The following is a 21,544-nucleotide window of genomic DNA, read 5'->3' as shown; positions in this document are numbered from 1 at the left end:
CAGTCCCGATTTAAATCGGGCAGGCTTGGTAGAAAGTCGAAGACAGATAAAATACGCGCCCCTCTTACATTATGTCAGCTCAAAGTAGCTCTTTTAGAGGAATGGAAAATGGAAAGTATTTCCAAGGAATAGTATTTCCAAGGAAGTTTTAAATTTAATTAACTGTATGCCCAGCAGAATTAAGTGCCGTTTCATAGGCACGTTTAGGTAATACGTGGTAATATTTAAATCGAGAAGTAATTTGTGTAGGTTTCCTTGTTATTCTTATTTGTTTCTGAAGACAATTGAATAGGTACCAATTTGTTGTTTTTTTTTTGATTAATTTGTTAATATGATATAACTGTCGATAAGACGGCTCAGTGGGCTGAGGCGCGCTCCATGGACAAATTTAGTTGATTTACGATCATGGGATGGAAATACACCTAAAGAAAACTGAATATCTCATAACGGAGAATACAAAAATAAAACAACTGAAAATAGACAAACGTAAACAAATCAAAGGAACAGACAAGTACAAGTATTTAGGTTTCATAATATCAAACAAAGGAACAACGGCAGAAGATATAAAAAATAGACTAGGACAAACAAGAGACTGCATACGAAAATTGAACCCGATAGGTACTGTGGGATAAGAACAGCAGCATAAAAACAAAAAGAATTATATGTATATAATACCACGACAAGAAATATTTTCACTTATGGGTGTGCAAATTGGACAATAAATAAGAAAACCATAAACAAAATAAGCACAATACAGATTGAATTCCTAATGAGAAGCTGCAGAGTAGCAAGAACAGATAGAATAAATCACATAAAGATTAAGAAAAGAATGGAAAAGAACTCAGATATAATAGACTACATTGAACGATGGAACAGAAGAGATTAATCTGGTACGGACATGTCAGAAGGTCGTCAGACCAAAATCGTTGGGTAAATAAAATAACAAGATGGAGTCCGATAGAAAGAGCCCGAAAAAACTGGAGAGAACGGTTGAGTGAAGGAATCAAATTGATTGAAAAATTGAAAGTGAAAACTGTGGAAATCCTTAGTGTTTGTTTGATTTGTCTAATTATTATACTCAGCGTTTTTATGTAAATTATTTTAAATTCAATTTAAATTTTTTATGCATGAATTTAGTTACAATACGCACATTGTTTAAAATCGGTAAAAACGTGTTTTTGGATAACACCGGCAACGTGGCGTTCCTGAAATATCTTCGTGAGCCGTCGTTTCTGCAGTCGATTCCTGCACTTGTTTTGATTTTATTATTGGGTTGTGCGTTGCGTTTATCTAGTAGGTACAGGCTTTTAATTATCGTAGTAAAGTGAAACAGTTAATTCCGTATTTTTGGAAGAAAATTTCATCATGGGAGGAGGTGAGCCCAACACAAACTTATTTTTTTTATTAAATAACCATTGTGTACTTAACATTTAGCAAGGTTAACATTAGTATAAACACTAATGAACCTAATATACTTATATTTTATATTCAAATGGTTTTTAGCCGGCTTTTTATGCTTCATTGAGCTCTAATTGAAAAATTGATAAAAAGCAATTATTGGTCAGTTATTCGCCTTGCTCGTTCCTAACCTATATTTTATTGAATAAATTTAAATGTAGGCCAGAATTAATTAATATTTTTTATCATAATTGCAATTGATATAAAAATTTAAGCGGAAAATATTTTACGTAAGATGCGCTATCTTAATATGTTTAAAAACAAAAAAGTTTTTTTTTTGATAAAAATTAGGATTATTTTAAATATTCGCAATGTCAAATTTTGGGCCTTGGTTGCTGGCTTAATTATTTAATTATGTCTTTATTTGGGTTTGTTTATTCGTAGCAGATAGCATTAAGATCTGACAGAAGGGCTTTTGACAAATTAAATTTGTTTTTTGCCACTATAAGTTTCTATATTTTCCTCAAATTTATAACCTAGTCCACAGTTCTTCACTTTTAGAGTTATAAAATACCCTTACTCTGTCAGAAGGATTACGAAAAACTATACGAAGATATTCGAGAACTATGCAATTAAAAAGTTTTTGCAAAAAAAACCTCACAATTAAAAAATTGGCTTTATTTTAATAACCGTTTGGTCCTTCCTTTTAAAAACGGTTTCCGACCTTCAGACCCGGCCTGAGGTATTTTGCCACCCTGGGCAAGATCAGCAACCGCGCTCCCCCTCATTTGGTAGACAAAAATTGGCTGTCCTCTAAATTTTGCCGCCCGGTTCGCCCACCCCTGGTGGGGCCGGCCTTGTCGACCTTGAAGACCTAACTTAAATAAACTAACTTAAATAAATTCAGAATATTACTAAAGAACTACAATTGTGAGATTACCCCCTGAAATTGTCCCACATTAAAAATCCGATCGTTTACTAAAATGGCATATTGCCAGTTTTCGGGTCAAAACAATTTGAATTTTATGGGACATGTGAAGGATCGTATACGATTGATTGGTCAAATTTTTGAAATTCCTTAAACTGCTATCACATAACTGCTTTCATCTACTGAAAATAGTTTTGCTTTGAACCACAAAAATCTATATATAGTCGGTTCGCCAAACCCAGACACAACTGGCTAGTGATTTTAGTCAGTAATTTTGCCAATTTTGGCAAAATTGGCAAAAAACAAAAAAATTACCTACTAAAACTAGCCAGTTGTGTCTGAGTTTAGCGAACCGACTATACCTATATCATTTTTTAACATCACTGACATCTGACATCACTGTTAAAACTGTTTTGCGCTTCTTCGTCTGGTAATGCCATACCAATAATTTTATGCATAGGCCGCGGCTTAGCATATGCTACAGGGTGTTTGGTAAATAATGGGCCATAGCTTAACCTTAAATTCCTGAGCTTAAAATAGGTTGATTTAAGCTAACTTACCTTTGTACGAAAGTTGATAATAACCGAAATACAGGGTGTCAAAGTTAAACTTTTATTTTATTTATTCTTGAATATTTCCTGATAGGCAAGGGATAATAATACGACATTTGGTAAGTGGGAGTTTTTTGGGATGAGAAATCTAAACTCGCTACCAAAAGTGATGCATTACCCAGAGGGCGCTTTCAGCGCTTATTTAATACGTTCAATTTTTTTATCCCCCACCATGTATACTTTTAGAATCACAATTTTTATTCCCTTAATATTTTTACTTAAAAAAGTTATACTACATTCATCTCGCTAAATTCAACTGTTTTCGAGATAAACGTATTTTAAATCTGCGATACAACATAATTTTTTGCATAATACCATTGTAGTTAGACTCGAAAAATAAACTTGAAACCATAATAATTGTGCCAGTTCTCATATTTATATCATTGCATCACAAATTCCATTTGGAAATTTGCGATACATTTTGGTAAATTTTTATGGTTTTAAGTTATTTTTCGGGTGTACAACAATGATAATATGAAAAAAATTATGTTGCCTCGCAGATTTAAGATGCGTTTATCTCGAAAACGGTTGAGTTTAGCGAGATGAATGTAGTATACCTTTTGTAAGTAAAAATATTAAGAGAATAAAAGTTTTGATTCAAAAAGTATGTAAAGTGGGTAAGAAAAAAAATTGAACTTACTAAATGAACGCTGAAAGGCGTGTGTGGCGCCCTCTGGGTGATACATCATTTTTGTTGGCAAATTTAGATTTCTCGTCCCAAAAAACCGACGCTTAGCAAATTTCGTGTTATTATCCTATGCCTGTTAGGAAATATTCGAGAGTAAAAAATAAAATAAAAGTTTAACTTTGACCCCCTGTATTTCGGTTATTATCAACTTTCATACTAAGGTAAGTTAGCTTAAATCGGCCTATTTTAATCTCGGGAATCTAAGGTTAAGCTATGGCCCATTCTTTACCAAACACCCTGTATATAACCATGTTGAGTATTGGGTAGTATTGTTTTCTCCTTCACGTGCCAGATCAGAATTATCTGACATTGGCGATCACCACTGTGAAGGCTTCTCGATCTTCTGCAACACATGGAACAAGTGTCCTGCATTTGATATCTGAGCCCATTCACGAATGTTTTTTAACTAAGAAACTTGTTTTCTCTCTACACTTCTACGGTCCTCCATTTTGCCTTTAAGGATCAGTTGTACTATTCTATATCGATTTCTCTTCCCTATATGTTCCAGATAAGACATTTTCCAGTGTTTAACAGTCTTTAGCAGTTCTCTATCTTGTTGGCCCTCCTTGGTACTTCCTCGTTAGTTTTTCTTGCTGTCCATGGTATCTTTAGTATCCGTCTGTGAATCCACATTTCCAATGATTCCATTCTGTTTATACTTGATACTTTTAGTGTCCACATTTCTGCACTACACAAAAGTACAGTCCAAACATACCATTCTTTCATTATCATGACTGAATGATGAATTATCATCTTTGATTATTTTCACCCATTTTACAACATTAAAAAAATGGTGCAACCCTTGTATTATCCATTTTTTCTGACCGTGAACACAACTCCTCCGTTATTAGAACAGATAGAATGACAAATGAGATGTCGAATAGAGCTTATAACCCAAAAATGGTATTAAAGGTTAGACATTCGAGCTCGGACTTCCGGTTCCAGAGATGCAACTTGAAGTACTGTTTTAAAACCGCCTAAATAGTACAAGCGACATATTATTCGACGCGCCCTAGCAAGACGAGGACAAATATATACTTCCGGTTTGTATATCACTTCCTGTTAAAAAGTTATGACCTGAAGTTTGGCAAAGATGACTCAAAATTAGTGAAATCGTATATCAATCGACACAACGTTACACAAAGAGTTCAAATATCGACTTCCGGTTCTACTTCCGGTCACGTAGGGTGAAATCCTAGGACTACCGTGCCCCATTGCTTGTTGCTATGGTATGCTTTTAAACCAAGAGGAGTCATTCAAATTTACCGCGCCGTAATGCTTGTTTATAGTTGGTCCAACCTTAGGCAAGTTTACTCCAATATTATGAAATTTTGACACTAATGACATTTATGAAATTTTGACACTAACGACATTTATGAAATTTTGACACTACTGCGTTTTCCGCGTTATTCCTTTAATTTTTAGATTTTTAGTCTACTTTTATATAAAAAACAGAAGTTTTTAGAACTCTTTAACGACGTATTAGTATAATTTAATCAGGGCCGCCGAGAGGGATGAGCGGACCCCGGCAAGAAGTGACGAACGGGCCCCCGACAAAAAGTGAGGAGCGAAAAAAATTGTTCAACTTTTATAGAAATAAAGTTTTCAATATACCCTATTCCACGAACATACACCTGTTTTGGATTACTTCGACAACGAATATTTTACTGTGCAAAATAAGAACGAAAGTAAATTGCAAATTACATTGTCGTTTATTGGAATAATTATTAGCGCCATTTACTTTCGTACTTCTTATGTTGCACAGTAAAATATTCGTTGTCGAAGTAATCCAAAACAGGTGTATGTTTGTGGAATGGCCCATAGTAAAAATATGTAATAAGAAACATTTCAAATATAAATTTTGCTCAGTGGTAAGAGCGCCTACCTTTGGATCGAAAAATCCGAAAGGTCGTGAGTTCGAATCTCACTAGGGTCAGAAATTTTTCGTTTATTATAAATTAATAAATGAAAATAGTTTCTGTCCTTGTGGGATCGATACTCATCGGAGGGACCACAGACGTTCGGATACAATTAGCGTCTCTTTGCAAAGACAATGACGTCGACTTTTCAAAGTAACAAGACACTTACTCAACACACACACACACACTACACATGACACTAGGTACCTGACTGTAAAAATTTACCGTACCTACCATGCCAATGGCCATTAGTCGTCGAGGCATTGGCTAAATAAAAAAAAATATATAAATTTTATTAAATTTTGATTACAGTACAATTCCTCTTAACAGGTCACCTCGGGACTTCATACCTGGCCGGTTGCCGTTTTGGCTGGTTAATCCGAAGTGTACTTTACTTGCATACATATGTACATATAAAAAAATTAAGAAGTATTTTTTACATATTTATGTACATATTTCATATGTAGTTACATACATTAATGTGCTACATACATACATCAACAAATATGTACAAGTTTAAAAAGTAATTATTTTTTAAAAAAGTCTGTAATTTTCTTCTGCTTTTTAACCTTCAGTGAATTTCTGTATGCGACATCCCTCCATTTTCTAATCACCAAAACGTCTTATGCTGTTGACTCATGTTGCTGCTCAATGTATTTTAATGCAATTTCCATTGCATTTTTGGCTTCTTCGTGAGAAACCGTTTCCTCTTCTTCAACGTCACTACTCTCATCATATTCCTCTGGTTCTTTGGTTGCTACATCTATGATTTCGTCATCATTCAAAAATTCATTTTCAAGCTGATCATCATAGTTTATCATCCAATTTTCCACATATTCTGGCTGTAATGCTTCGTTACCCGATAACTTTTGAAGGTCTTGTAGAGTGGATTTGTTTTCTTCTTCTTCAGTCACTGCAATATTCGAGATCACAACTAGATTCTCAACATCTGGCCAAAGTTTTCTCCAAGATTTAACAAACGTTGAAGAGGGCATTTCTTGAAATGCTGTAGCTAACATATATCCTTGATATTGATATTTTTGATGACTTCTAAAAGACCTTTGTCTTCACTCTCCGAATGTTGCAGAATTTCAGAAACAAGTTTACGCCTGTATCGTCTCTTTAAGCTTTCGATCACTCCTTGGTCCATCGGTTGCACTAAGCTTGTCACATTAGGAGGAAGAAAAACTAATTTTATGTCATCTACATCGCAGTCATGAGGACGGGTTGGAGCATTGTCTACCAGTAGAACTGCTTTCATAGACAGGTTTACACTTTTTAAATGTTTTTTTAACTTTTGGAACAAACTCTAAATTAAACCACTCTTTAAACAAGTCTGAATTCATCCACGCTGATTTTTGTGACTTATAATAGACCGGAAGAGAAGATGGATTTAAGTTTTTGAATGCCCGTGGTTTAGCAGACTTGCCAATAACGAAAAGAGGAATTTTGTGGGTCCCTGTTGCATTTGAACAAACGGCCACTGTAATACGTTCTTTGTTCTTTTTAAAGCCAGAAGCAGACTGTTCATGACTGCCTAGAAAAGTTGTTTCTGGTAACATTTTAATGTTTAGCCCGGTCTCGTCCATATTATGAACTTGTTCTGAAGATAATTTCTATGTTTCAATCATTTCACCAAACTTAGTCTTGAATTCTGTCGCACCAGAAGAATCAGCAGACAGTTTTTCTCCACTTACGTGTGCGAAATGAATTCCGTGTCGCTTCTTCCATCGATTAAGCCAACCATCACTTGCCACAAATTCGCCTCCATTATTAATCTTCTGGTGGATAGCCAAAGCTTTTTCTTTCAAAATTGGGCCGCCAATCGGTGTACCTCTTCGACGTTCCTGAAGAAACCCGATCCACAAAGGTTCATCGATGGCCTCGCAAATCGGTTTTTTTCTCGTACAACGGCTACCCAGATTTTTATCAGATTCCATTTTCGAGCAAAACTCCTCAATGGACCGTCTATCTCTTCGCCAGTCATTTACAGTGCTTTTTCCAACATTAAATTCTGCACTTATTTTCGCCACGGATTCACCATTATCAATCCGCTTTAGCACTTTTAAACGTGTCTCCATCGAAACCACAATTCGTCTACACTTTGCACTCATTGGGAAAGTAAATCTATTGGAGAAATTGCAGGGAAAGCTTCAAGGAAGGCGCAGCATAGGCAGAAGAAAAATGTCCAGGCTCAACTGAACTCTTTCGGGCTGTAGTATCAAAAGTTAGAATAGCAATGACGATTGCCAACCTACGTCGCGTAGAAGGCACGTAAAGAAGAAGATTGGAGAAAGTTGAGATTTACCAATATTATCCTTGTATATCGTTCTCAAATAAAAATTTTTATTTATTAATTCTTCACATTCTTCACTGATGTCTTCTTTATAAAACTCGCGCAATATATCAATTTTTTTTCTTAATATTCTCGTCAACGTCATCTCGGAATGTCCACAAAATGTTAAATAGCAAATGAATTTCATTTGCCGCATTAAATATTCTAGTTAAATTGCTTATTATTTGATAATATTAAATAGTTCACAGCAAAATTCTGGATTTATTCCATAATTGCTGGTAACTAATTTAGATTCTTCAACAATGGAAGACCTCATACCTTTAGATTCTGACCCTTAAAGGTCATGTTAAATATGGCCGAGGATTAATTAAACGTATTATGGACATAAAGTGAAGAGCAAAAAAAAACAGGAAAAATTACTTCTTTGGTCTGGTCGACGCCGGGCCCCTTACATCACCGGGCCCCTTACATCACCGGGCCCCGGTAAAATGTACCGGCTGTACCGCCCTCTCGGCGGCCCTGAATATAATATGTATGGATTACCGTCGAAGGCCGATATGATCAACCAAAAAAGAACATGTATTTGGTGATTTTTCTAGTGACTTTCTTGGGTGTGAATCTGTATTATTAGTTTACTCCTCCTGGTTTAAAAACAAACCATAATGAATTATTAGATATATATTTTGTGATTAATATAGTGGATATAACACCATTAGTTATGCCGATGACCCAGCGATAGTGGCAAATAACATCGACGATCTTCAATGTCTTTTAATGATCTAACTGTTGCAAGTAAAGCTTTGAGTTTGAAAATAAATATCAAGAAGACTAAAAAACTATAGGCAGGAATAATCACCCAAATGCAAAGATATATGTAGCTGGAGAAGAAATCGAGCAAGTCAGACAGTGTAAATACTTGACTTGTCCGCTAAACAATAGTTGGGGCCCTGAGACTGAAATAAAGAGTAGAGCAAGATAAGCCAGAGATGCTTTTTTTGCAATTTCATAAATTTCTCACTGACCTGAGATACAAGATGCTGAAAGGTTATACGTTTGATCTGTTCTCTTATACGGAATAGAAACATAAACGTTAAAGGCCAGATCCACAAACAAACTTGAAGTTTTTGAAATGTGGTGCCTCGGCAGAATGCTTAGAATATCATGGAAGGACAGAGTCAGAAGAAGAGCGAGCTTCCAGGATATGGAACTTTTTGATTACGTAAAAAGTAAAATGACTGCATATTTAGGGCACATATTACGAGGAGAACGGTACACTTTTCAGAAACTAGTACTAGAACGAAAGACCTAGAGGGCAAGAGTGGTCTAGGACGTAAAAAGATGCCATGGCTACGAAATATTCGCCAATTGACAGGAATCCACAGTTAAGAAATGCTTCGCAATGCTGCTGAAAGTAGATTAATTTAATACTGACATCTCACCTGACAAGGCAATATACGGTGGACGCCTATGCAGCTGCAGAAAAGCACGGCACCTTAATAAGTAAAAGAAAGTCTCAGTTAATTCGTTTCTCCACACAGCCATGTTTTTTTGCAACTAGTTTAACTTAAGGGTAAGAACAGAACAAGTGGGTCGCGGTGGAGGTGGAGGTGTAGGTCGCGGTCGATATCCATGTGAAACAAAGACATTGTAGTGAATGGAAGAGAACAGAGCAGGTAAGTCGGGGTGGAGGTTTAGCGCGATGCCATCTAGGAGGTTTACATCGATGCTTTTGAAAATAAAATGAGTTTGTTTTACATGGATGTTTACTGCGCGGCCTACAAGGATGCTTCCCTGTGATTGGTCTGTTCGAAGCTAAGTTGTCATTAACTGCGCTATCTGAGTTGATACTTTTTATAATATAATCCCTTTTTTGTATTCAGTTTATTTTTGAATTTCTAAAGTAATTAAATTCAGTAAATTTTTGAAATATGAAGGAGAATCTGATTATTTACAGCTGACATTTCATCACTATCATCACTTGACTGACACAACATCGCAAAAGCACAGTCTTTTTGTCATTTAAATTTCATTAAACTACTTCACTTGATAGTGGTTCTAGCTCAACTGGCAGCGCAGCAATGTTGCAGGTCAAAAATCTAAAAATCACCTGACAATCGCTTCAAAAGTTGCCAAATTTTGCTAAAAATCACCAGATTCTTACGAGTATGCGTAGTAACGAAAAATGTGTTACTGCGCAGAATTATACGTTATTGCGCATGCGCATAACGGCGTAACCATTCGAGAACGGTAATGTGAAGGGCGAAGGGTTGGAACAAACCTAATGAAACAATTGAAATAAAAATTATTACAATGTTTATTACTTATAAATAGCAATAAGTTGTTTACATTAGAAAAATTAAGAAGTTCTTTGAAAAGAAAAATTTTTTTGAAAAAAAATAAAACGATTTTTTTGTAAAATGCAGGTGTTTATTTTTATGAAAGGTACTGAAAATCCCGACAATGTAGATTATTTACTATTTAAAACGTTTTATGTCGAAAACTTGGCCTGACAGACCACCTTTGTTTCAACAAATCTTTTTGTTGAAACACCTAGAAATATTTGCTCAAGCTACCAAATTTTTAATATAAATAAAAACTGAAAAAATAGTTAGCAATACACGTACCGTGCACGTACCTACCTTTGAGATGTACCTGCCTTTGAGATTTTAGATTAGATGATCAAACCAACACAAAACGTGACAAAACTACAATGAAAAACAGTAATCACTTAAAACTCTACAGTTGACACAAAAAAGATAAAACTGATCAATTCAAAATTGATATGTTGATATTAACTGAACTACTTTGTTTATAAAACCAAGACATAAATTATTATTGGAAGTGCCTGAACATGTGCAAGAATAGCTAAACTTCGGGAAATCCCCGGTTGAACACCACAGAGGCAGAGGCGGATCATTTTATATTACAAATTAGACTTTTTGTATGATATGAATATTAGGCAATTCTTAATAACGAATAACAAACTTAAATAATATAATCGTACTTTTTAAATTTTAAATGCAGATAAGTTTAAAAAATCCCCAGATATTAAGCTTTTTAAAAAAGTTTTCACCATATCACCAAATGGTTTACAAAATCACCAAATCTGGTGAATTTTCACCAGACCTGGCAACCTTGAGCGCAGGTGACCTATTTGCTATGTGCTGTCGACATCGACCGCGACTTAACTAGTAATATCCACCGCGACCTACACCTCCACCTCGACCCACTTGTTCTGTTCTTACCCTAGAGAGCCTTCTTTAGTGTATGATTGTATAATATTGACAATCGCCAATAGATTTATCTATACTAAATTTACATTCAAGATGCAGTAGAAATAAATAAACCAAGAATCGTTAAATGCTACTAGGAGCACTCCCGAATCATAATTTACAATGTATATACATTGTAAATCCCAAATCATGATTTCCAAAGTTTATAAATTGTAAATTATGATTCGGGAGTGCATTCCTAGTAGCATTTAACGTCTCTTGGTTTGTTTATTTCTACTGCATCTTGATTGTAAATTTAGATAGCTCTCTACTTTTAGACGTTTTTCTGATATTTTTTCTTTAGGTTCTTTTTCTCAGTAACCAGCTTTTCCATTTGTAATTTAACAGGGGTTTTATTGCTTTTGAGCTTAAGTTTCTATTTTTTTAAGAAAAATCTCCTAGACACAAAATCTGAAGATGCAAATATTTTTAAGTAAGTTATCCGCAATTTAACAGTCGTGACAACAAAATAAACCAAATCTTTATAAATAGTATACCTTAATAAATTTTGATCTTAAGCGAATAATAATGAAATGAAGGTAGATAGTTTGCACCTGCCACATTCTGATTATAAATAAACACCTTTGTGGAATAAATAATTTAAAAATGAAATGGTCCTTTCAGTTGCTATTTTGTCATCTGCATTACTAATAATTTAGTGTGTCCAATACTTTTTCAAGTGTAGGAGCAATTTATAATGGTTTCGATATAATAGCCAACTATAAATATATAGAAACACGCAGTAGCCAAAAATAAATTTAATTCAATGATTTTAATGCGACGGTATTTTTAAAATGACGGTTACCGAAAATACTACATTTTTATCTTTGTGATTAGTAAAGGCCATCTGGTGCTGGTTTCAAGTTTATTAATTTAATTTTTAAGACTACACTTCAAATTAAGTCAATTCGCGTATTTGACGATGAATGTAGTAGTATGCAAATGATCTATTATTAAATAGCCAAATTTTTGGCTATTTAAAATTTAAATTTAAAAATATAACACATACATACAAATTAATACATACATTAAAAAAAATAAATGTATGTATGTATAGCGTTAACAGGCCTTTTAGGCCCATTGTTGGACAATTTCCATTGTTTTCTGTTATTAGCTGTCAGCTTCCAATTCCCAACACACTGACATCTTCCATTGCTGCATCTCTCCATTTCGTTCTTGGTCTTCCTCTCTTTTTTTTGCCCTCAGTTACTCTCCAACCAATATTGTTGAATTGTCCGCCCTCCTACATTCATTCCAGATGACCGAGCCATTCTAGTCTTAATTTTCTCACTATTTTTGATATCGGCAGCAGTGGCGTAACTAGTCTGACAGCACCCCAATGCAAGTATTCCCCGTGCGCCTCTATTCGTAGACTCATTTTCCAGAATATCAGTTTTTTTCGTCCCCCTAAGGCCTGCGCCCTTGACGATCCCCTTTTTTCACTTCGAATTCTTGAGACTGTACCATTGCAATTCACAGCACAAATGGTTCTTCTAAGTGTCATTTTTACTAATCTTATTATTTTTGTTGGTACCGTTTGTCAAACCTAGGAACAAATTTGATAAACTGTACTTGAAACTCTTTTAGCGTTTCCAGATTTAGCGTTTCTATTACTTTATTATTATTCCAGATTTAGCCATACGGCTCACACTCCCTCTAAGGGGAAAATTGACTCATCCCAGATACCTACGGTATCAAAAGGATTGAGCTCTGGTGGGACTCTTTCCGTGTTATCGAGCCCTAGGTGACTTGGAATGCAGGTGTGTCTCCCAAAAATGTTGATGTTTTCTATGAGGTTCTTCGGAATGACTCCAGTAGTAGAAAGAACAATAGGTATTGTCTGGGTACTTTTCATTCTCCATTGTCTCCTTATTTGTATTTCGAGATCTCTATACCTGGCGATTTTTTCGTTGTGCTTACCAAGCAGATTATTGTTGTTAGGTATTGCCACATCTACTAATGTTTGCCTAGTAAGTTTATTAACTAGTATGAGATCCAGTCTATTATGTGCCACTCGTTGGTCTGTGAGCACAGTCCGATCCCAGTATAGCTTGTAGTTGTCGTTTTCAAGCATTCTATCAGGGACGTATTGATAATAAGGGAGGTGGTCGGTCCGGAGAAGTCCAAGTTTTCTAGCTAGCTCCTGGTGAAGAATCTTTCCTACTGAGTCATGGTGTTCTTTATACTCAGTTCCGACAAACGCCTGGCAGCCCCCGGTAAGATGTTGGATGGATTCTTGGGCTTGACATCCATATCGGCATTTGTCGTTTTGGACTTGAGGATCTTTGACAATACACTTCAGGTAATTTCTAGTTGGAATCACCTGATCCTGAATGGCAAGTATGAAACCTTCCGTCTCGGGAAACATCTTTCCTGACGTCAACCAAGAGTTCGACGCTGAATTGTCGACATGTTCTTGGCTAATCTCATTCAGATGCCGCCCATGCAGAGGCTTACCAATTCAGGTGCGCATTTTTTCTTCCTTAGATTGGTGGTTTATGCGCATTTCTTGTTCCCTCAGTTCAAGTGGTGTTGTGCCATCTACTGCGCATATTGCGCGATGTAAAGTAGATGTATCAGTCTGCGCCTGAAAATAAGTTCTTAGATTGGTAACTTGTTGGTTCTTCACCAACTTCACTATCGCAACTTCACTAACAGGTTCTTCAATGATTTTAATGCGACGGTATTTTTAAAATGACGGTTACCGAAGATACTACATTCTTATCTTTGTGATTAGTAAAGGCCATCTGGTGCTGGTTTCAAGTTTATTAATTTAATTTTTAAGACTACACTTCAAATTAACTCAATTCGTGTATTTGACGATGAATGTAGAATGTAGTAGTATGCAAATTATCTGTTAGCCAATTTTCATACCGTTACAAGCAAACTTAGCCAATATGCAAATACACAAATATTTTAAAAAATTTACATACAATAACAGAAAATAAACATAAAAATTGTGTCAAAAAACTGGCACATTACTCGATTACTCTGTCTGCTGCAGAGTAGTAGTGTTCTGAAGAGTTCTATTGTGGTTTTTCCACTCCACTGCTTTAAAGTTTTCAACCAGGATGTGCGTCGTCTGCCCGGTTCTCTCTTTCTTTCAACTTTCCCTTGTATAACTAATCGCATCAACTCATATTTTTCATTTCTTAGTATGTGACCAAAGTAGCTCATTTTTCTTTCCTTCATAGTGTTCAGTATTTCTTTTTTTTTCATCTTTCTTAATATTTCCGTGTTTGTTACGTGTTGTGTCCATGGTATTTTCCACATTCTTCGATAACACCACATCTCACAGCTGACAAGTGTTTTTTCAGTTGTGTCCGTAATTGTCCACGCTTCAACTCCATATAAAAGGACAGAGAATATATATAGCATCCCAATACTCCAGTTTTAATTTATATTCCCAGTTTACATTGAATACTACTGTTTTCATCTTACTGAAAGCTCTTCTGGCAGTCTCTATGCGTCGTTTTATCTCGAGGCTGCGGTCCCATTGTTCATTTAGGTCACATCTCAAATAATTGTACACTCAACGAAAAAGGTACGTAATATTAATAAAAATGTTAATTCAGACAACAAAAGCAATACTTAAAATTTGTCCAATTCTTGGTTTTATTGGAACAACAAAGCGATGTTCATCAATTTATTATTCTCGTTAGTTGATCCAATGTATTACGTTTATTGAATGGATGAACATCCATTTATTAATATATAATACTTTCATTATACATACCATAATATCACTTTATTGATATTACGATGTTCACTGAGTCAACGAACACTGTTCACTGAGTCAACGAACACTATTCATTGAAACAACAACGTCGTTAATTGACCGACGAAGACTATTCGTTGTGTCAATAACAGTGTTATTTCTCCTAACGTATACTGCTTCATAGTCCAGGGCGCATCTGTTTTGAGATGGACGTTGAGAGGTGACTCAAATTTTTTTGCAGAAATTGCTTGAAAATAACTCAAATAATAATATTTAAGTTATCCTCCCACTCAAAATGGTCCGGAACATTGTTTAAATAATCAAAATGTCAAAATATGAAGGAAAAATTCGATTTTTTTATTGGATTTTTGATTATAACTTTAAAACTATTCATTTTTGAGAAAAGCTGTATTGACATAAAAGTTGCGTAATTAAATTTCCTACAATATGGAATTGGTTAAAAATTTAAAAAATAGTCACCCTTGTTGCAAAATAGCAATAATTGCGAAAAAAACATACAAAAACAAGTATTCGCCTTTTACGTTTTTCAACCATTTATGCTACACTTAGGACCTTCATATTGTACCCAGAAAAACTTTATGATATATTAAAACAGTACTGTAAATTTCATTAAGATCAGTTTAATAGATTTTGCAAAATAAATTTTGCAATCCAGCTTTCGCAAAAAAAATTCATTTTTTTTATTGTTGCAGGACTGAAAATAAAGCAGATAGCAAGTTGAATTTTTTTTTGCTTATAGAAGTGTACTGTACCTTTCATTTGCAATTTGCAAAATTAAAATCGATTAATTACCACGGCGTCAGGAAATTTTTTAAATTACATTAATTTTGGTGCTACGCGCAGGACAGCGGTGTTCGATTCACACAAGTTGATTTCCACCAAAATTTCTTTTAATCTTTATCTAATATATTATTTTCTTACTCTATATTTTGTTGTATTTTAATATTTTAATTCCACAAAAATCAAACTAATTTTATTATTGTTTGTGAAATATTGTTTAAGCAATTGCATATGTTTAAAAATAATAATCTTTTATTCTCTAAGTTAAAATATATGAACAAAGAAAGTTTTTGCTAAAAAAAGTTTTATGTCAAAGGATAGAATATGTGTCTTTATTTTGCAATAAACAAATTTATTTATTTATATCGAAATATAAAAAAAATTAAAATGTATCAATTATTATCAAAGGTCATTGGAATGCCAAATCAGAGCAAACTATCCGCTGTCCTGCGCGTAGCACCAATAATTTATGTTTATTTAAAAAAATTCCTGACGCCGTGGTAATTACTCGATTTTAGTTTTGCAAATTGCAAATGAAAGGTACAGTACACTTCTATAAGCAAAAAAAAATTTGAACTTACTATGTGCTTTATTTTCAGTCCTGTAACATTTTGAAAAAATGAATTTTTTTTGCGAAAGCTGGATTGCAAAATTTATTTTGCAAAATCTATTGAACTGATCTTAATGAAATTTACAGTATTGTTTTACAGTAACATAAAGTTTTTCTGGATGAAATATGAAGGTCCTAAGTGTAGCATAAATAGTTGAAAAACGTAAAATGCGAATACTTGTTTTTTGTATGGTTTTTTCGCAATTATTGCTATTTTGCAACAAGGCTGACTATTTTTTAAATTTTTAGCCAATTCTATATTGTAGGAAATTTAATTTCGCAACTTTTATGTCAATACAACTATTCTCGGAAATTAATACTTTTAAAGTTATAATCAAAAGACGAAGAAAAAATCGAAATTTTCCTTCATTTTTTGACATTTTGATTATTAAAACAATGTTCCGGACCTTTTTGAGAGGGAGGATAACTCAAATATTATTATTTGAGTTATTTCCAAGCAATTTGTGCAAAAAAATTTGAGTCACCTCTCAACGTCCAAATGTACTAATATTTTTACAGATGAGCCCTGGTCTATCATGTATCCAATAAATTTCGTTTATTTCTACAATTATTTCCGTTTATTCTTACAATTAATTCCGTTCATTCCCACAATAAATACGGTTATTCTTACGAGCAATTCTATTCATTCCTACAATCAGTTTCGTTCATTCTTACTATGAACGTATTTTATATTAATAATTACTGAATGCATTAGCTCAATGTATGATATTAATTGATTAATAATAATTTTGCAAATCCCCCTTTTTTGTCCTAAACCTAATGGACTTTACACTGCGTGATTTCTCATATGATTTCACTTATACAGTGCGCTGGAATAAGTGTTACTCCTCCCCCTTATTAACTTATTTATTTTTAGCACATAAGCGAAACTCTCGGACAGGTCGATTTTTAAAATAGTCAAAGTATATTATAACATCAATGTTTCGAACTTCACGCGATCCCTCTTCAGGTGACAGGCACAACTTTGATTTTTTAAATGGGAAAGTACATCATGTGACAGCTCATTTAAAAGCGTTTGAAATAGTGATTCCAAAAATGTATAACACTTAATCTTTTTTGAGAGCGCAGGTGCAAAATTTCGATCGAATTCTTTTTAAACGCATTCATTTTTTTGGAATCCTGAGAAAACTAATAAGTATTTTTGAAAAATTTACGTTTGAAAGTTCCTTAGAATAAACAAAAAGTTTCTTTTGAATGGTATATTTGAAATTAAAAATCATACTAACTTTTCTCTTTTTCACCTCTGTGACTTATTAAAATAATCATTATAGAAGTTCCCAGGGACTTCAGACCCTCGATAATACTGTAATATTTTATTCTGCGTTTAAATTTTTCAAAAATACTAATGAGTTTTCTTAGGATTCGAAAAAATGAATACGATAATAGACACACGAAAACTTCCTTCCAATGCGAACTACACTTGGAAGCGAAATGAAATTATTCGGTACTTCGGCAGAGGTAACAGCATTGTTTAACAAAGAATTCTTTTTTAAACAATGGTAACACAGAGAAGCTAGGGGTATCACGATAAGGAAAAGCCGTTACATTTCAATTGGTCAAGCAAAACATTTATGGTTTCCACAACTGCGTTTATTGTTACCATGACCGCATTGATTGTGGTTATTAAACGCAGTAGTAGATTGATTAATGCATTCGTTATCACAACAATCAGTTTACATCTATGGAATAATCAAGTTTTACTCTATATTAACAACATTTGTACATTATTTTAATGAAATATGTACATTGTCACGATAAACCAAGGTAATTGCTTATCATCTACGAAATCAAGAAAGTCAGTTGCTCCCAGAATTAACATTATTTATTAAATATACGAAACTAACTTATTGGCTGAATAAATTGAATGTTATTGATTAATTTACTCTAGTTATTTTCACAATTATTATTCAATCATTGTGACAATAACCAAATACATTTATCAATGTCTAAAAGTTCGTTGAAACAAAAAATTAACTTGTTGTTACAACGAAATACTATTCAATAATCACTGTTAATCAATATTACGAACTAAATTTTTTTCAGTATATCGGTACTTTCCAGTGGCGAAGCGTGACTTTTTCTAAAGTGTTACCAAAACTAGATGTAAAAAAATCTTATTGAAAAATAGTTATTTATGAAACAGTTCGTGAAGTATGTTTTTTGCGAACGCACGCTATACATCGCGTAAGTTCGCAAAAAGTACTTCACGCACAGTTTCATACAATATTTTATCTACGATAAACAAATAAAAAAACTGTAACTCTTCGTCACTGGAATTCATTTCTATTCTACAATTTTTAGAACTTTGACATTTAAAAATCCTAACTACTTTCAAACCACAAAACTGTCAAAAATTTTGTTGTAAGTTAGGGTGACCAGATCATAAACTTGAAAAAACGGGACACATCCAAGGAGCAGTAGCGTAGAATTTTTCTCTGGGGAGGGGGGTTGGCGTATTTTTTTGTTTTGTTTGTGAAAGAAAAGTTACATTTTCCTACTTTTTTTTATATATTTTTCATATGCCCTGGGGGAAAGGGGGTTTAACCCCCAAGTCCCCTCTCCGGGTACGCCACTGCTAAGGAGGGTTTGGGGCGATATCCAAATAGGCAGGATGAAACATGGTCTTTTAGCTAATTTGGGACCTACAAATCCTTTTCAATTTACCTTTGAATATGTAATTTACGTACGATCAAGACTGCGAAACAAAGTAAAAAACTCAGCCAGAATATCATGGATTAACAATCCGTCAGAACAAAACAGTTGTTAACTGAACAGTAAATAAAGCAATTTTACAAAAAAGTTAGAGCAACAAAAAATAAGCCCAGCATTAAATCAAGCAAAACAAGAGGACTAAAAAACCAGAAAGGAGAAACCGTATTTGAAGAGAAACAGATCAGCAAAATATGGGAAGAATATTACGAAAAAATGCTATTCACTATGAAGAAGGAAGCACACTGCGATGAAGAAATAAAACCGTAGAAGATAAAGACGAAGTCGAAATTTTCACAGCAGAATAAGTACAAAAACAAATATTAAAAACCTAGGAAACGGAAAAGCAGCAGGAGAAGATGAAAAAGTAGTGGAATTAAAAGAATACGGAGGAAGAGAATTACATAAAGAAATAAACCAACTAATACAACAAATTATGGACAAAACTGACTACCAGACGATTGGAACACAGGTATTATAGTATCTATAATATATGAAAAAAAAAGGAGATCGGGAGGAGTGCCAGAATTAAAGAGCAATAACTTTACTAAACACCACATGTAACATTCTAGCAAACATACTAAACATGAGACTTAAATAATGCGCTGAACGAATATTAGGAGAATACCAGAATGGATTCAGACCAAGGAGGTCGATGATTAATTTCACAATTTCACACATACAGTGAAACAAATAATTCAAAAATCTAGAGAATACAACAGAGAAATTCCCCGAATATTCATAGATTTTAAAAGCGCTTTTGATATAATCAATCGGACGAAAATGATGGAGGAGATAGAGAATTTTGGAATCCCAGAAATATTAAGACACATTATGCTAACAGTAAGCCTAAAGAACACCAAAGCAAAGATCAGTTTCAACGAACAACTTCTAAGGAGATAAATGTAAATAAATGAGTGCAATAAGGTGACTCTGTCTCCCCGACACTATTATTTAATCTGATATTGAAAGTAAGCATAAGGAGGACAAACTTGTATCCACCTTGCTACTTGGGAGTAACAAAATGGAAAACCGGAAAAGAGAGAACAGAGGAAAGAATTCTGAAAGGCAGAAAAACATATGGAATGATTAGAAATCTGTTGAGAAACAAGACAAGTATAATATGAAATAATATAATACCTATATAAGACCTGTTGATACATATGGGATGGAAACAACGACGATTAATAAGAAAGAGGAACATAGCATTCCGAAATTTGAACGAACAATAATGAGAACAATACTGGACCACAATGTAATAGGAGAGGGAGAAATAATAACGAAAACAAATGCCGAAATTGAAGAAACAATTGAAATTGAAGAAAAAATACGAGACATTTAGGCGTCCCGAGAGACTTTTTCGGGACACCGGGACAAATCGTTAAAAAACGGGAAAATATCGTTTTTTCGGGACGTTCGGCTACCCTATTGTAAGTCATTGCTCATATTGTCATAAATATGACAACGCGAAAGTTAAGGATACTTGATTATATGAAAGTGTGCCAAAAAACCCATTGAAAGTTTGCGAAAAAGTAAATCCCATTTAAAATACATTGTTACTTCACGCACACTTTAAACCCTTCACGCACTGCTGTCTATAATGACAGGTTTCACAAACTAAAAACTTATACATAATATGACATAAAAAGTAGATAACAATTATTTTGAACCTCCCAAATATAAGTTTTTGTAATTATGTATACATGTATTATATGCATGTAATAGGTATAACAATAAATAATAAACAAACTAAACAGATTATTCTACAATAAAATTAACATCAAAAATAAACAAGTAGGGAACAGAACATATTTTGAAAACTAGTGTTTATATATTTTAAATCTTCTATTTTCAATAATTTCATTTTTTTCGTCAAAATTATATATAAAAAAATATACAAGGATAATGACTTTTCAAGTAGTTGATCGATTACGCAGCAACATTCTTATATGTTCAAATTCAAATGCACGAATAGCTACTAAACTAACGTTACCATATTGTAAAATGGTGACAATACTGATATACACAGCGTGCCCGCGCCATCTCTGGAGCCGTCATTCCTTCAAAATTTTCAGTCTCGGCCGATAGCGAGAATCATCTTTCGTTACCAGAACTAGAAGTGGTAACGGAATATAATAACGTGCAACCCTGCAACGGATTCAAATGTATTCACATGTAATCTCGCCAATATTTTCGTGCGTCTAATTGGCTATTTACTGAATTTGGTAGGTACTACGTATTAACAAATATTTCTGTTGGTAAAAAATATAAATGGAATTATTTCATAGTAGTCATTAAATATTTATTTGCAAGATTTTTAACTGTTACCAATGGTAACAGTGGTTACATGGACGCTTCGCCAGTGGTACATTCTCTAAAGCTTTTCCTTTAACGCAGATTGTTTCGTCTTGAATCTTGTTACTGACAATCATGATTTTTGTTTTTTTTTTGTGTTCAGAGCCATTCCATACGTCTCGCAGCAACCCATCTCTGCTGTCCGCAAGGAGTATTGTATCGTCTGCATATCTGAGAGTATTCACTAATGTTCCGTTAATTGATATGCCTTCATTGAT

At 33.9% G+C, this 21,544-nt stretch overlaps 1 protein-coding gene across 3 annotated transcripts in view; it reads left to right on the top strand.

Moving 5' to 3' along the window:
* The first annotated feature begins 1,206 nt into the window (after positions 1-1,206).
* Positions 1,207-21,544, top strand: part of LOC114333016 (cell surface glycoprotein 1) — a 104,095-nt gene continuing 83,757 nt past the window's right edge. For all 3 annotated transcript variants that reach the window (XM_028282831.2, XM_028282830.2, XM_028282829.2), the window contains exon 1: positions 1,207-1,375. In XM_028282831.2, coding sequence (XP_028138632.1) covers positions 1,366-1,375 — 10 coding nt within the window. In that variant the 5' untranslated portion in view covers positions 1,207-1,365. The remainder of the gene's footprint in view (positions 1,376-21,544) is intronic.

The sequence above is a fragment of the Diabrotica virgifera genome, chromosome 10, assembly GCF_917563875.1.
Source record: "Diabrotica virgifera virgifera chromosome 10, PGI_DIABVI_V3a".
Classification (NCBI taxonomy): Eukaryota; Metazoa; Arthropoda; class Insecta; order Coleoptera; family Chrysomelidae; genus Diabrotica; species Diabrotica virgifera.
Note: the sequence above shows the minus strand (reverse complement) of the source record. Positions and strands in the feature narration are given on the sequence as shown.